This window comes from Phocoena sinus, chromosome 2 (genome assembly GCF_008692025.1).
Source record: "Phocoena sinus isolate mPhoSin1 chromosome 2, mPhoSin1.pri, whole genome shotgun sequence".
Classification (NCBI taxonomy): Eukaryota; Metazoa; Chordata; class Mammalia; order Artiodactyla; family Phocoenidae; genus Phocoena; species Phocoena sinus.
Genome location: NC_045764.1, coordinates 127,862,120 through 127,878,416, shown reverse-complemented (window position 1 = coordinate 127,878,416; position 16,297 = coordinate 127,862,120). Strand labels below are relative to the sequence as shown.

The following is a 16,297-nucleotide window of genomic DNA, read 5'->3' as shown; positions in this document are numbered from 1 at the left end:
TCAATACAGAGATTGTGTTACCTACCCCTTTATGTTCACATTCCATTTCTCCACCCTTTCTAACCTTTGGCAACCATGAATCTATTTTTCAGCTCTATAATTTTGTCAGTTTGAAAATGTTATATAAGTGGAATCACACAGTATGTAACCCTTTGAGATTGGCTTTTTTCGTGCAGCATAATGTCCTTGTGATCTATCTAAGGTGTTGCCTGTGTTCCATTTAATTGTTGAGTAGCAGTCTATGATATGGATGTATTGCAGTTTGTTTAACCACTCCCCAGTTGAATGGTATCTGGGCTGTTTCAGTTTTTGGCCATTATGAATAAAGCTGCTATGAACACTTATGTACAGATTTTTGTAGGAACGTAAGTTTTCATTTCTCTGGGATAAATGCCAAAGAGTGCAGTTGCTAAGACATGTAGTAAGCACATGTTTAGTTTTTTAAGAAACTGCCATACTGTTTTTCCAGAGTGGCTGTACTATTTTACATTCCTACCGGTAACGTGTGAGTTGATCCAGTTCCTCTCATCCTCACCAGCATTTGTTGTTATCATTTAAAAAAAAAAAAAGCCATTGTGATAGGGGTGTAGTGATGTCTCATTGTAGTTTTAGTTTGCATTTTCCTAATGACTAAAGGTATTGAACATATTTTCATATACTTATTTGCCATCTATATATCTGTCCTCTTTGATGAAATGTTTGTTCATATCTTTTGCCTATTCTCTAAATGACTTGTTTGTTTTAATAAATTTATTTATTTATTTATTTATGGCTGCGTTGGGTCTTTGTTGCTGTGCGCGGGCTTTCTCTAGTTGCAGAGAGCAGGGCCTACTCTTCGTTGTGGTGTGCGGGCTTCTCATTGTGGTGGCTTCTCTTGTTGCAGAGCACGGGCTCTAGGCATGCGGGCTTCAGTAGTTGTCGCACGCGGGCTCAGTAGTTGTGGCTCGCGGGCTCTAGAGCGCAGGCTCAGTAGTTGTGGTGCACAGCTTTAGTTGCTCTGCAGCATGTGGGATCTTCCTGGACCAGGGCTCGAACCCACATCCCCTGCATTAGCAGGTGGATTCTTAACCACTGAGCCACCAGTGAAGTCTTGACTTGTTTATTTTTAGAGTTCTTAATATATATTTGAGAAATGTGTCCTTTGTCAGATATATGGTTTACAAGTGTTTTCTCCCAGTTTGTTCATTGTCTTCTTATCCTCTTAACAGAGTCTTTTGCAGAGCAAAAGTTTTTAATTTTGATGAAGTCCAGTTTATCATTTTTTTTTTTTATGGGTCATGGTTTTGGTGTGAACTCTTCAAGTAGCCCTAGATACCAAAGATTTTCTCCTATGTTTTCTTCTAAAAGTTTTATTGTGAATATTTGATGATATTTAAAAACTGAATTTTTTGGTTAGAATAATGACATTGTGTGTGTGTTTTGTTTTGTTTTGTTTTGTTTTTGCGTTACGCGGGCCTCTCACTGTTGCGGCCTCTCCCGTTGAGGAGCACAGGCTCCGGACGCGCAGGCTCAGTGGCCATGGCTCACGGGCCCAGCCGCTCCGCGGCATGTGGGATCTTCCCGGACTGGGGCACGAACCCGTGTCCCCCGCATCGGCAGGCGGACTCTCAACCACTGCGCCACCAGGGAAGCCCTGTGTATGTGTTTTTAAAGAGCCATTTTAGAAATAACATATTGAAATATTTACAGATCATGTTTAAGATTTAGATTGAAATAATATAATGCAGGAGGGGGTGAAAAAATATAAATGGGGTGAAGAAGCAAGATAGGTCACGTTCCTGTAAAACCTAGATTTGTTGACCATGAGATCAGTGCTTATGGTAATCTTTTAAACTTCTCATTTTAGATTTAGATAGACTATACATACCCTTTCTAATTTTTTAAATGATTATATAATCAGAGTTATGGCTACAACTGGTTCTGAGCCCGTTTCTGGACCACTTATTTCCTTAAGTGTGATGTTCTCACTGACTGTTTCCTTCTCGGCAGAATAAAAAAATTATAAATTTTTGTACACTAGGTGTTAAAGACTTAATGTTAACTTATCCTCAAGAATATTGCACCTGAATTTTTAACGAATAGATGGTAGAGGAGAGAGTGTGATAGTTAACAGAGTAACCACTGACGTAGCCAGGTTGGGCAGAGTATTATAGAGACTTAGAGCAGCTTGGGCAACTAGCCACTCTGCCTGCTGGCTGTAGCTGATTATACATGCATGTGACTTTTAAAGGTTTCTTCGTTAGTATAAAGCCAAATGTCACAAAGCCCAATAAACATTTGATTTTAATGATTACTAATTAATACTTTGTCAGTTGATGATGAAACTGTCAAGTTGATAAAGTCTATTGTAAACATGCATTACTTTAAAGGTGGCTTTCTCTTAAAGCTCATTTGATGTAGTCATTATTGGTGGCGGAATTGTGGGGCTTGCCTCTGCCAGAGCACTCATCCTGCGACATCCAGCTCTTTCCATTGGTGTTCTGGAAAAGGAGAAAGATTTAGGTATGTATGTTCTCAGTGTTGCTTAACCTGAGCACCTGCTCATTTTGTCAGTTCTACATCTTTCATGCTGAATGTCGATGTTAGTGTCCCAGTTTGGATTCTTTAGAAAGCAGAGCCTAGGACTAGGATTTGGGTGTAGGTGATTTTTTTCAAGGTTATTCGAGGAGGCAGGAGTGAGGAGGTGGGGAGAGTAAACAGGGAAGGAGGAAAAACCTTGTGAGGGTGCGTTATCTAGGTTGCAGCTGTGAGCTTAATTCCACTGAGACCTCCGAGGAGCTACCTAATGTTTCCCAGGATTGTGCTCATTTATCCATCAGCTTCTGTCCCTTTGGTTGAGGATTGTCCATAGGGTGTTGAGTCCCTGTGCCCCCAAATATTAGAAAAGGCCCTGGAGCAGAAGGCAGAGAGCTGTAGTGGACCCTTGAAGTGGTTTGCTCGTGGTGAGGGGGGCGGTTTGTGCACCAAAGTTGTAGCGGAAGTCAGAGATGGGCTGGAGGGATGTGACACAGACACCATGGTTGGCTGCTACGGGATGCTAGAAGTGCTCTGACTATAAGAACAAACTCAGACAGAATTTTAAATAGTTGTCTCTAATAGCTTCAACTGTAAGTGTATTCCCCCACTTCTTAAGTTTTGAATGAGTCATGTAGTTTCTCTTAACCTGTTTCTCTTGTTCCATAGCTATTCATCAGACTGGACATAACAGTGGTGTCATACATAGTGGAATTTATTATAAACCTGAATCTCTGAAAGCTAAGTTATGTGTACAAGGCGCAGCCCTCATCTATGAGTACTGTAACCAAAAGGGAATTTCCTACAAGCAATGTGGCAAGGTATGGCATTTTACTAGGGCCTTGACTTATTTATAAATAGCATTTACTTAGTAATCTTAAATATTGATTTAAAAAATGCCTGGCTTTTCTTTCTCTATATCCATGTAATTTGCAAAATCTAGATGTTTCATATAAATGGGATCATACAGTATGTTGTCTTTTGTGATTGGCTTCTTTCACTTGGCATAGTGTTTTCAAGGTTCGTTCATCTTGTGGCATGAATCAGTACTTCATTCCTCGTTATACTCCATTGTATTGGTATACCACATTTTGTTTATCCAGTTATCAGTTGATGGACATTTGGGTTGTTTCCACTTTTTGGCTACTATGAATAATGCTGCTATGGACATTTATGTACAAGTTTTTGTATGGACCTATATTTTCATTTCTGTCAGGTATATACCTATGAGTGGAGTTGCTGGGTCATATGGTAACTACATGTTTAACATTTTGAGGAAGTGTGAAACTGTTTTCCAAAGTGCTGTACTATTTTACATCCCCATCAGCAGTTAATGAGGATTCCAATATCCTCACATCCTCATGAACACCTGTTATTGTCTGTTTCATTTTAGCTATCCTAGAGGGTGTGAAGTGCTATATCATTGTGGTTTTTATGTAATTAAACATAGTAATTAATGATGTTAAGCATCTTTTCATATACTTATTGGCCATTCATTTATTTTCTTTGGAGAAATATCTATTCAAATCTTTTGCTCATTTTAAAATTGAGTTCTTTGTCTTTTTATTGTTGATTTGTATGTGTTATTTATATATTCTGGATATATAAATATCCCTTATCAGCTATAGGGTATTTACTAAAATACTACTAAAATATTAAAATATATATATTTTTAAGTAAAATAATAGCAATAGTAATGATGGTATTTTAAATATTACTAAATATTTTCTCCCATTCTGTAGATTTTCTTTTTTACTTCTTGATGGTATCCTTTGAAGCACAGAAACTTTCAATTTTGATGAAGTCTAGTTTATCTTTTCTTTTATTGCTTATACTTTTAGTGTCATATCTAAGAAATCATTGCCTAACTTTAGATCATGAAAAAGTGCTCCTACATTTTCTTCTAATGTCAAAACCTTAGCTCTGATGTTTAGATCTGTGATAGTTTTTTTCCCCCAAATGAGTTGGTTTAATTCTGAGTGTTATAGAATTGGAGCTAGAACAAAGATTGAAGAACAGACTTTGGCAGGATTCTGGGCTGGGTTTACTCTGACCTCACAGCTAAGGTAGAAATGGCCGAATGAGAAGAACTAAAGAGAAGATGAACCACTGTATGATTTCATTTTTTTAAACTTTAAGAAAAGTTTGTTCTTAAATTTATAGCAGGTTTCAAGACAGCACTTCATTCTAACTATAGGTGGCAACAGATGTTATGGCAGGGAATCCAGTTATTTAAACAGGAATGGAATTAAGGATCACCATTGCCTCTGGCACAAGGAACAGCTTACTTTTTGACAGATTTCTTGATTCCAACTGTCGCCAGGAGGACCTTCCTTGCAGCCTCAAGTTTCTTTTGCTTCTCTTTTTGTTTCTGCTTGAATGCCTTATCATCCTCATCCAACTTCTTGGCCTGCTTCTTGGGCTGCTTCAGGTGCTTCTTACCACCTTTTCAGATGGCCTACTGCCCCTTCACCAGACCCCACCATCAGAGGCAGAGCTTCTACCCCTACACGTATTCCTCCAGTGTAGGTTCACTTTTTTTTTTTTTTTGCGGTATGCGGGCCTCTCACTGTCGTGGCCTCTCCTGTTGCAGAGCACAGGCTCCGGACGCGCAGGCTCAGCGGCCGTGGCTCACGGGCCCAGCCGCTCCACGGCACGTGGGATCCTCCCGGACCGGGGCACGAACCCGTGTCCCCTGCATCGGCAGGTGGACTCTCAACCACTGTGCCACCAAGGAAGCCCTAGGTTCACTTTTTAATTAATTTTGGTATATGGTGTGAGGAAGAGTTCCAACTTCATTCTTTTGCATGTGGATATCCAGTTGTCTCAGCACCATTTGTTGAAAAAACTATTCTTTCTACATTGTTTTGGCACCTGTATCAAAAATCAGTTGAGCATAAGTGTAAGAAGGTTTGTTTAGGATTCTCAATTCCATTCCATTGATGTGTGTCTATTGTTATGCCAGTACCACACTATCTTGTTTACTGTATCTCTTTATTTTTTGAAATCAGTAAGTGTGAGTCCTCCAACTTTGTTCTTTTTCAAGAGTGTTTTGGCTATTCTGGGTCCCTTGCATTTCCATATGAATTTTAGGGTCAGTTTGTCAGTTTCTCCAAAAAAGGCAGCTGGGATTTTTGTTAGCGAGCAATTATATTGAATCTATAGATCAGTTTGGGGAGTATTGCCACCTTAACAATATTAAATTTTGCAAACCATGAACTGGGGATGTCTTCCCACTTATTTAGATCTTCTTTAATTTCTTTCAACAATTTAAAAACATTTTTCATTTTACAGGTCTTGCACTTCTTTTGTAATTTTATTCCTTGATATTTTATTCTTTCTGATGCTTTTGTGAGGGGAATTGTTTTCTTAATTTCAGCTTGGTTTATTCATTGCTAATGTATAGAATATGATTGATTTTTGTGTATTGATCTTTATCCTTCAACTTTGGTGAACTCGTTTTTTAGTCTAATAGTTTTTCGTGTGTGTGTGTGTGGATTCCTTAGGATTTTCTATATGCAGGATCATGTCATCTGCAAATAAGATAGTTTTACCTTTTTTCTTGCCTAATTTACCTGGGTAGAATCTCTAATACAATGTTGAATAAAAGTAGTGAAAGTGGGTATCTTTGTGTTGTTCTTGATTTTAGGGAGAAAGCATTCAGTATTTTACTATTAAGTGTAATGATAGCTGTGGGTTTTTTGTGGATGCCCTTTATCAGACTGAGGAAGTTCCTTTTTACCTGCAGTTTGTTGATTTTAATCATGAATAGGTGTTGGATTTTCTCAAATGCCTTTTCTATGTCTCTTGAGGCAGTCATGTGGTTTTGTCCTTTATTCTATTAATATGAATTTATTACATTAATTGACTTTTGGATGTTAAATAGATCTTGCATTCATGCAATGAATCCCACTTGGTCATGGTATATAATCCTTTTTATATGTCGCTGCACTCAATATACTAGTATTTTGTTCAGAATTTTTATATCAAAACTCATAAGGGATATTGATATGCAGGTTTGTTTTCTTTTGATATCTGTGTCTCGTTTGAGTGTTAACTGGCCTTATAGAATTAGGAAGTGTTCCCTTCTCTTCTGTTTTTTGGAAGAGTTTATGAAGAATTGGTATTAATTCTTCTTTAAACATTTGGTAGCATTCATGAGGCCTGAGCCTTTACAGTTACTAATTCCATTTCTTGTTATGGGTCTATTCAGATACTCTTTTTCTTCTTGAGTCAGTTTCAGAAGTTTGTGTCTTTTTAAGAATTTTCCCATTTCATATAGATTATCTAATTTGTTGCATACAGCTGTTCATAATATTTCCTTATAACTCTTCTTCATGTAATTTTTAAGAATAAAAGTTCATTGTCACCATTAAAGATGCTATGAAGATTTTTTTTTAATGATGTGGGAAAATGGTCCTGATATAGTGAAGTAAAAAAAGCAAGATATAAAACTGTATTTACAGTTTTTATGGTTGAGTTATGAGGGTTCTTTTTGTTTTTTTTTTTTAATCCTTTAAGCCAAAGGAACCAGACAACATCCATAACATCCACCATTGAGAAACATACCATGCCCCATGCCTACCCATAGGATGATCTTGAGCTCTGTAACCCCTACTTCTTTCTGGAGCCTTGAACACTACTTCATATTCCCTCTTCACATCAAATCACATCATTGCTTCTAATCCATCTCAGCTCAGCTCCAGGTGTTAATTTACAGATTGCTGCTTCCAGGCCACAACGGTGTCAATGTGACTTAATGACCTGATTTCAGAGTTTTCCTGGTTCAGTCACTGATTTGTGCCTCTGAGTGTCTGCCCCTCCCCAACTTCTTTTTTTTTTTTTTCAAGTTTGAAGTCCTTTTATTCTTTAAATTGAGTGTATATATTGTGAAATGATCACCACCATAAGTCTAGTTAACATCTGTCACCATTCACAGTAAGAAAAAGTATTTTTTTTCTTGTGATGAGGACTTTTAAGATCTATTTTCTTAGCAACTTTCAAATATGCAGTACACAATTATTAACTATAGTCACCATGCTGTACATTACATCCCTATGACTTGTTTATTTTATATTTGGAAGTTTGTACAGAGTTTCTAAAGAGTTCTTTATATATTCTGCATATTAGAGCCTTATCAGCGATAATGATTTGCAAGTATTTTCTCCCATTCAGTGGGTTATCTTTTCAATTTCTTGATAGTGCCCTATGATTCCATGTATATTTTTAAGGTTAATTATTTGTTGATTTAAATAACCTTTACACCTTGATTAAAAGTATTACTTTATGGAGTTCGGTTGACTCCTTGCTATGAAATAGTGATTTTTGAATTCTGATGTACTTGTGAATATCATCTGTGCTTTCCTTTGCTGGTAGCTGTTAAGTAAGAAACTACCTCAAACAGATACTCTGCCCAGAAATAAACAGAAAAAGAGTCTGGATGAATTTTCTGTTTTTCTCCTCTGCAACAGAATGCATTAGTAAATACTTTGAAATGTACTTTATCCCAAAAAATAAAATAGTTTTCTGTTAGCGATATTCCATTATACTGAATATTGCCTGTCTTTCTGATGTACTGGTTTTTGTTTAGTTTTGTTTCGCTTTTGTTTTTTGTTTGGTTTTTAATGTAAAGACTAAGCAACCTGTGCTTCTTTTCCCTCTAGGATTGAGGGAGTGATGGCGATACTTCTGGCCAAGGTGCATGTAGCAACTGTCATAGCAGATGTGACAATTGAGGCTACATCTCACCTTTGTTTTAATGCAGTCTTAAGACAAATTTTTTTGGTGGAGGAAGAAAGTGAAGTCATGAAGAAAGGGAGAAGTAGATACATGAAGCAAAAACAGTTTAAAAAAATCAACCCAATTTGAATCATACACTAATTTATGATTTTCTATTGATTTTATCTATCATAGCTGATGATATATTTAATTCTATTCATGTTCTTTATCTTTTTTCTTTTTAAGCTTATAGTAGCTGTTGAACAAGAAGAAATTCCCAGACTTAAGGCCCTGTATGAGAGAGGCCTGCAGAATGGTGTCCAGGACCTGAGGCTGATCCAGCAAGAGGACATAAAAAAGAAGGAGCCATATTGTAGGGTAAGTGATTCACTCACCCCACACACAGGCTCACAGGGATAGGGCTAAGTCCTGTGACATGGAGGCTGAGGGTGAGTTTATAGGAAGCAGGAATCATAGAGACAGTTAAATAATCCTGTTACAGAAGCATGAAGGTGCCAGACACAAGAGGGCATTGCCACAAACTCTAGACACCTGATTTCTTCTTTTCCTACAAGAAACTACCAGGTCCTGAAGAACATAGGCAAAAGCAAGAGGAGGTCTGAGACTCTATGGCATGTTTGGAAACCACTGAGTGGTGAGATGTGGTTGGATCATAGGGTGTGTAGCAAGAGATAATAGATGAGACTGGGAAGGCAGAATCAGCCCACATAAAGGGCTTGATATCATATCCATGCTGATAACTTTGAAGTTTATCCAGTAGGCATAGGTAGCCACTAAAAATTTTTGAGGAGGGTGGCTACAATATTGGATCTGTTTCAGGAGGGTAGGTTATAGAGTTTCTGGCTTAAAACATGCTATGGGGAAAACCAGATCTTCTTTCTTGTATTTGTGATAGAAAGACGAATAATAATACAATAGTTACTCTGCATATCAACTTCCCTTGATAGCCTTTTAGAGGCTATCTGTCCAACTCTCATTCCACTGACTGTTCCAATGAATTGCTGTATCTCCTGTTCCCCATTCCCCAGTGTTTTAATGACATATTCCAATAGCTGGACTATGGGTACCTGTCTTAGCGAGTGTGACCTTGAGCTCACTGTCAGGCAGTGCTTATCAAAAGCTTGCTTTAGAGAAACACTATTTAAGGGAGAGAGCCTGGATGATATGTAGACCATTCATTCTTGTACATCTCTCCAGACCATCAGATTGTAGTACACCTACACTGTAGTGTTTTTCTCTCCCCATCCTACCTCTTGACCCCAGATTACTCTCCTTGAGTTGTGTTTTGGTTTTATGGCATCAGCCTATGGAGAAAGTCATTGTGTCCCTCACTGAGGCCTCTACTATAAGGAGGTGGTTGAGGACATAGGTTCACTGTCAAACAACATCTCTCTGAGAACACTCAGGAGAAATTTCAGACTCCAGTTCTAAGAATAGTTTTGTTTTTCCTGAGCACAATTGGCTTGTTTTTATCGATGGACACTGAATTCTTTAACTGTATTGTCCTGTTTGCCTTGGCTCTAAGCAGAAACTCATTTGTGCCCTACTCTTGCCAAATATCTAGAGCATTAAGCATACATTTTTATTTTCATGTATTAAATTTGCTCTTTGTTTCATCTTATCTTTCCACCTTTGTTTTCTATATGCTCTGATTTTTTGGAACTTTTTATTGAATCACAGCATACATCCAAAATCATAAATGTATACAGCTTGATGAATTTTCGTTAAGTGTGATCATCCAGATCAACAAACAGAACATTACCAGTTTCTCAGAATTCCCCTCATGCCCCCTCCTAGATACTACCTTTCCCTTAAGGATGACCACTTTTCTTTTACATCATAGATTTTTGAATTTTGTGTAAGTAGAATCATATAGTATGTGCTCGTTTGTGTCTGGACTTCTTTTATTCAGTATTGTTTATAAAATTCATCCATATTATTGCATGTAGTTATAATTTGTTGTCATTGCTGTATGATAATCCTTTGTATGAACATAACATGGTTCTTTATACTGTTGTTGGGCGTTTTGGGTAGTTTCCAATTTGGAGCTCTTGCAAATAGTGCTACTAAGAACATTCTAGCACATCTATTTTGGTGAACACATGTACACACTTTCGTTGGGGATATACCTCGGAGGGAAATTATGGTCATAATTTATATATATGTATGGCTGTGGCAGGTACTGCCAAAGAGTTTTCCATAGCATTTGTCCCAAATAATACTCTTATCAACAGTGTATGAGAGTTACAGTTGCTCCTTATCTTCACCAACACTTAATATTGTTTGTTGTTTTCATTTTAGCCATTCTGGTGGCTATGTAGTAGTATAATATTATAGTTTCCCTGTTGACCCATAAAATTGTACACCTTTTCATATGTTTACTGGCCATTTGGATATTTTCTTTTGTGAAGTAACTAAGTCCTTTGCCCATTTTTCTATTGGGTTGACTGTCCTTCTTAACAATTATTAATTCTTATTAATTTTATAAGTTCATTATATAGTCTGAATATGTGTCTTTTGTTGTGTGTATATATATATATATATATATATATGTATATACACAATAGATATCTTCTATGACTCTGTGGCTTGTGTTTTCACTCTTAATAGTGTCTTTAGATGAACAGAGGTTCTTAGTCTTAATGTAATCATTGAATCAATTTATGCATATATTTCTCTTTTATGCTTAGTGCTTTTTTGTACTCTGAGAAATCTTTGCCTATTTCAGCATCAGGAAGATATTCTCCTATGCTTTTTTTCTAAAAGCTATGTTGTTTTACCTTTCGCATTTAGATCTACGATCCATTTGGAATTGATTTTTGTTTATGGTATAAGATAGGGGTCAAGGTACACTTTTTTCCCCTCATATGTAGATATCCAGTTAGCCCAGCACCATTTATCAAAAAGATCATTATTTCCCCACTGCACTGCAGTGTTACCTTTGTGATACCAGGTGACTATATATAGGTGGGCTCTATGTCTGGACTCTCTTCTCTTCTGTTGCCTCTTCTTGTACCACTACCATAATGTCTTAGTTACTATAGCTTTTCAATAGGTCTAGACATCTGGTTGAGTAAGTCCTTCAATTTTGTTCTTCTTCAACATTGTATTGCCTATTCTTGGATCTTTGCATTTCCATATCCATAATTTTAGAATTAATTTGCTAAAGTCCACAGGATAACCTGTTGTGATTTCGATTGAGATTGCCCTGAATATGTAGGTTGACATATTTGCAGACAGTTGACATATTTACAATATTGAATCTTCCAATCCATGAACATGGGTCACTCCATTTATCTGAATCTTTAATTTATTGAAAAAAATGTATTACAGTTTTCAGTGTAGAGGTCTTACATGTCTCTTAGATTTATTTCTAGGTATTTGATTTTTTATACTCTCATAAATAGTATTGTTATTTAAAGTTTATTTTCTACTTATACATTACAGATATATGGAAATCAAATTGATTTTTGACCATGTATTCATCTTGGTTGTTGAATTCACTTATTGATTCTAATAGTTTGTCTAAAAATTCTTTTTTTTTTTTGGCCGTACCATATGGCATGTGGGATCTTACTTCCCCAACCAGGGATCGAACACATGCCCCCTGCAGTGGAAGTGTGGAGTCTTAATCACTGGACCACCAGGGAAGTCCCAATTCTTTTGTATTTTCTATGTACAATCATGTCGTCTGCAAATAATAACTTATTTCTTCCTTTCCAACCCATATACTTGTCTGGCTCAATATTTAATGCTAGCATATATTATTTTGTATGTGTTTTTTGTTTGTTTGTTTTTACAGGCTGCTTCAAATCCTTTCACAAAAAGACAAGATAGAAATAGATTTTTTTTCCCTTAAGTTATCTGTAGTTGTGCAGTTAAAGTTAGATCAAAATATTTGATTTTATTAATTAGTATAAAGTTCCCAAGAGACTAGGAATCCAAACAGTGTTAAATGAGTTCTTCCTGCAGAGAAAGTCATAGCATCTTCAACTCCAGAAAACCTCACCCTTCTCTCCCCTCAGACTCAATCAGAATAATCAGTGTTTAACTTGTGGGAGTAGGTCTTCTTCTCCCTTTTCCTCTCCCCATGCATTTCTTATCTCTCTGAGATGGTGAATGAATGACTGATTTTTTTAAAAAAAGAAGACATCTTCACTGAATATCTAATTTTGGCTATTTCTTTCAGGCTTTGGGCAAATGCTACACGGTCTTAAGCCAGGATTGGCAAACTATGGCCTGTGGGCCAAATCCAGCCCACCACATGCTTTTAAAGACCTATAAGCTGTTTTAAATGGTTGAAAAAATTAAAAGAAGAATAATATTTTGTGACACATGAAACTTATATGAAACTCAAATTTCAGTGTCCACAAATAAATTTTTATTGGAGAACAATCATACTTATTCATTTATGTGTTGTCTATGGCTGCTTTTGTGCCAAACAGCCAACTCGAGTAATTGAAACAGAGATCCTAAGCCTCACATGGGCAAAAATATTTACTATCTGGCCCTTTACAGAAAAGATTACCAGCTCCTGATCAAACAGTAGGGAGCCACTGAAGGATTTAGGCAAGAAAATGATATGCAAACTGTGCTAATTGAGGAAGGTTAATCAAGTTCTGGTACATAGGGTGGAATTGGACATGGGAGAGAGGGGAGCCTTGAGGCGGGAGGTCAAAGCTATTTATATTTATTATTGGAAGGCAGCTATGCTCACCATGATACCATCAACACCACTTATTTATAGTTATTTTTAGACTACCTGATTTACTTCTGCTACTCTTGAATATCATAGGTTAGTAATTTCTAGACTTCAGGGAATTTTGACATATTATTCTTTATTTTATCTCACTATATTCTGTCTTTTTTTTTTTTTTTCCATAAAGTAGGATCTGACATAAGGTGAGCAGCAGAATGTGGTGGCTGAGAAGCCAGACAGACATAAATTTAAATCTCATATCTGCCTATTTAACAGCTGTTTACCTTGAGTGGGTTAAAATTGTTCTAAACCTCAGACTCCTCATTTGTAAAATGCAGGTTGTTCTGAGAATTAAATATAGTGATATATGTAAGGCATCCAGCATATGTTAATCCTCAAGAAGTGGTAGTTGTTATTTTGGGCTTATTTAAGCAGTAATTCTAGTGAATTCAAGTTGGTTTTGTTTGAGATACTTGGGGACTTTTCATGAAATCTGTTAAGATAACTTAGTTATGTTTGTTCTTTTCCTCCTGCTTTACATTTTCCCCCTTTCCTGATGCTTTGCTTGTAACTCAATATTTTATTCTGTTTATTTCCTTTAAGCCGTATCAATTCCTCTGCAGAGTAAAATAGGCTATTTAAAAACATTGTAGAGAGATCCTAGGATGTCTTCTAACCAGGCTTGTGAATAACTCATATAAGAGCTTGTTTTAGTCAGTTGGGGCTGCTGCAACAAAGTACCATGAACCAGTTAGCTTATAAATGTCAGATATTTATTTCTCACAGTTCTAGAGGCTGGAAGTCTGAGATCAAGGCTCTGGAAGATTTGATGTCCGGTGAGGACCCACTTCCTGGTTCATAGACCATCTTCTTGCTGTGTTCTCACATGGCATAAGGGGTAAGGGAACTCTCTGGAGTCTCTTTTATAAAGGCACTAATCCCATTCATGAAGCCTCCATCCTCATGACCTAATCACTTCCGAAAGGCCCCACCTCCAAATACCGTCACATGGGTCATTAGGTTTCAACATATGAATTTTGGAGGCACACAGACATTCAGTGTATAGCAGAACTGGTTATTTAGACTGATGCCATACTTAAGGGGGAAAGACACTAGTATTAAAGAGATTAGGAGATTGGTTCAAGATGGCAGAGTAGAAGGACATGCTCTCACTCCCTCTTGTGAGAGCACTGGAATCACAACTAACTGCTGAAAAATCATCGACAGGAAGACACTGGAACTCACCAAAAAAGATGCCCCACATCCAAAGACAAAGGAGAAGCCACAATGAGATGGTAGGAGGGGCACAATCACAATAAAATCAAATCCCATAACTGCTGGATGGGTGACTCACAAACTGGAGAACACTTATACCACAGAAGTCCACCCACTGGAGTGAAGGTTCTGAGCCCCATGTCAGGCTTCCCTGGGGGTCCGGCAAAGGGAGGAGGAATTCCTAGAGAATCAGAATTTGAAGGCCAGCGAGGTTTGATTGCAGGACTTTGACAGGACTGGGGGAAACAGAGACTCCACTCTCAGAGGGCACACACAAAGTAGTGTGCACATCAGGACCCAGGGGAAGGAGCAGTGACCCCATAGGAGACTGAACCAGACCTACCTGCTAGTGTTGGAGTGTCTCCTGCAGAGGTGGGAGGTGGCTGTGTCTCACCGTGAGGACAAGGACACTGGAAGCAGAAGTTTTGGGAAGTACTCCTTGACGTGAGCCCTCCCAGAGTCTGCCATTAGCCCTACAAAAGAGCCCGGGTAGGCTCCAGTGTTGGGTCACCTCAGGCCAAACAACCAACAGGGAGGGGACCCAGCCCCACCCATTAGCAGACAAGCAGATTAAAGTTTTACTGAGCTCTGCCCACCAGAGCAACAGCCAGCTCTACCCACCACCAGTCCTTCCCATCAGGAAACTTGCACAAGCCTCTTAGATAGCCTCATCCACCAGAGGGCAGACAGCAGAAGCAAGAAGAACTACAATCCTGCAGCCTGTGGAACAAAAACCACAGTCACAGAAAGGTAGACAAGATGAAAAGGCAGAGGGCTATGTACCAGATGAAGGAACAAGATAAAACCCCAGAAAAACTACTAAATGAAGTGGAGATAGGCAATCTTCCAGAAAAAGAATTCAGAATAATGATAGTGAAGATGATCTAGGACCTCGGAAAAAGAATGGAGGCAAAGATTGAGAAGATGCAAGAAATGTTTAACGAAGACCTAAAAGAATTAAAGACCAAACAAACAGAGATGAACAATACAATAACTGAAATGAAAAATACACTAGAAGGAATCAGTAGCAGAATAACTGAGGCAGAAGAACGGATAAGTGACCTGGAAGACAGAATGGTGGAATTCACTGCTACAGAACAGAATAAAGAAAAAAGAATGAAAAGAAATGAAGACAGCCTATGTGACCTCTGGGACAACATTAAATGCACCAACATTTGCATTATAGGGGTCCCAAAAGGAGAAGAGAGAGAGAAAGCACCTGAGAAAATATTTGAAGAGATTATAGTTGAAAACTTCCCTAACATGGGAAAGGAAATAGCCACCCAAGTCCAGGAATCACAGAGAGTGCCATACAGGATAAACCTAAGGAGAAACATGCCAAGACACATAGTAATCAAATTGGCAAAAAAACTGGCAAAAATTAAAGACAAAGAAAAATTATTGACAGCAGCAAGGGAAAAAGGACAAATAACATACAAGGGAACTCCCATAAGGTTAACAGCTGATTTCTCAGCAGAAACTCTACAAGCCAGAAGGGAGTGGCATGACATATTTAAAGTGATGAAAGGGGAGAGCCTACAACCAAGATTGCTCTACCTGACAAGGATCTCATTCAGATTCAATGGAGAAATCAAAGGCTTTACAGACAAGCAAAAGCTAAGAGAATTCAGCACCACCAAACCAGCTCTACAACAAATGCTAAAGAAATTTCTCTAAGTGGGAAACACAAGAGGAGAAAAGGACCTACAAAAACAAACCCCCCAAAATTAAGAAAATGGTAATAGGAACATACAGATTGATAATTACCTTAAATGTGAATGGATTAAATGCTCCAACCAAAAGACACAGGCTTGCTGAATGGATATAAAAACAAGACCCATATATATATATGCTGTGTACAAGAGACCCACTTCAGACCTAGGGACACATACAGACTGAAGTGAGGGAATGGAAAAACATATTCCATGCAAATGGAAATCAAAAGAAAGCTGGAGTAGCAATACTCATATCAGACAAAATAGACTTTAAAATAAAGAATGTTACAAGAGACAAGGAAGGACACTACGTAATGATCAAGGGATCAATCCAAGAAAAAGATATAGCAATTAT

General features: G+C 37.7%; 1 protein-coding gene across 1 annotated transcript in view; it reads left to right on the top strand.

Moving 5' to 3' along the window:
- The window catches only part of L2HGDH (L-2-hydroxyglutarate dehydrogenase), a 51,335-nt gene that overhangs the window by 4,519 nt on the left and 30,519 nt on the right, over nucleotides 1-16,297 (top strand). Inside the window, 3 exon segments of the mRNA XM_032618226.1 lie at nucleotides 2,387-2,502; nucleotides 3,184-3,335; nucleotides 8,479-8,610. Coding sequence (XP_032474117.1) covers nucleotides 2,387-2,502; nucleotides 3,184-3,335; nucleotides 8,479-8,610 — 400 coding nt within the window.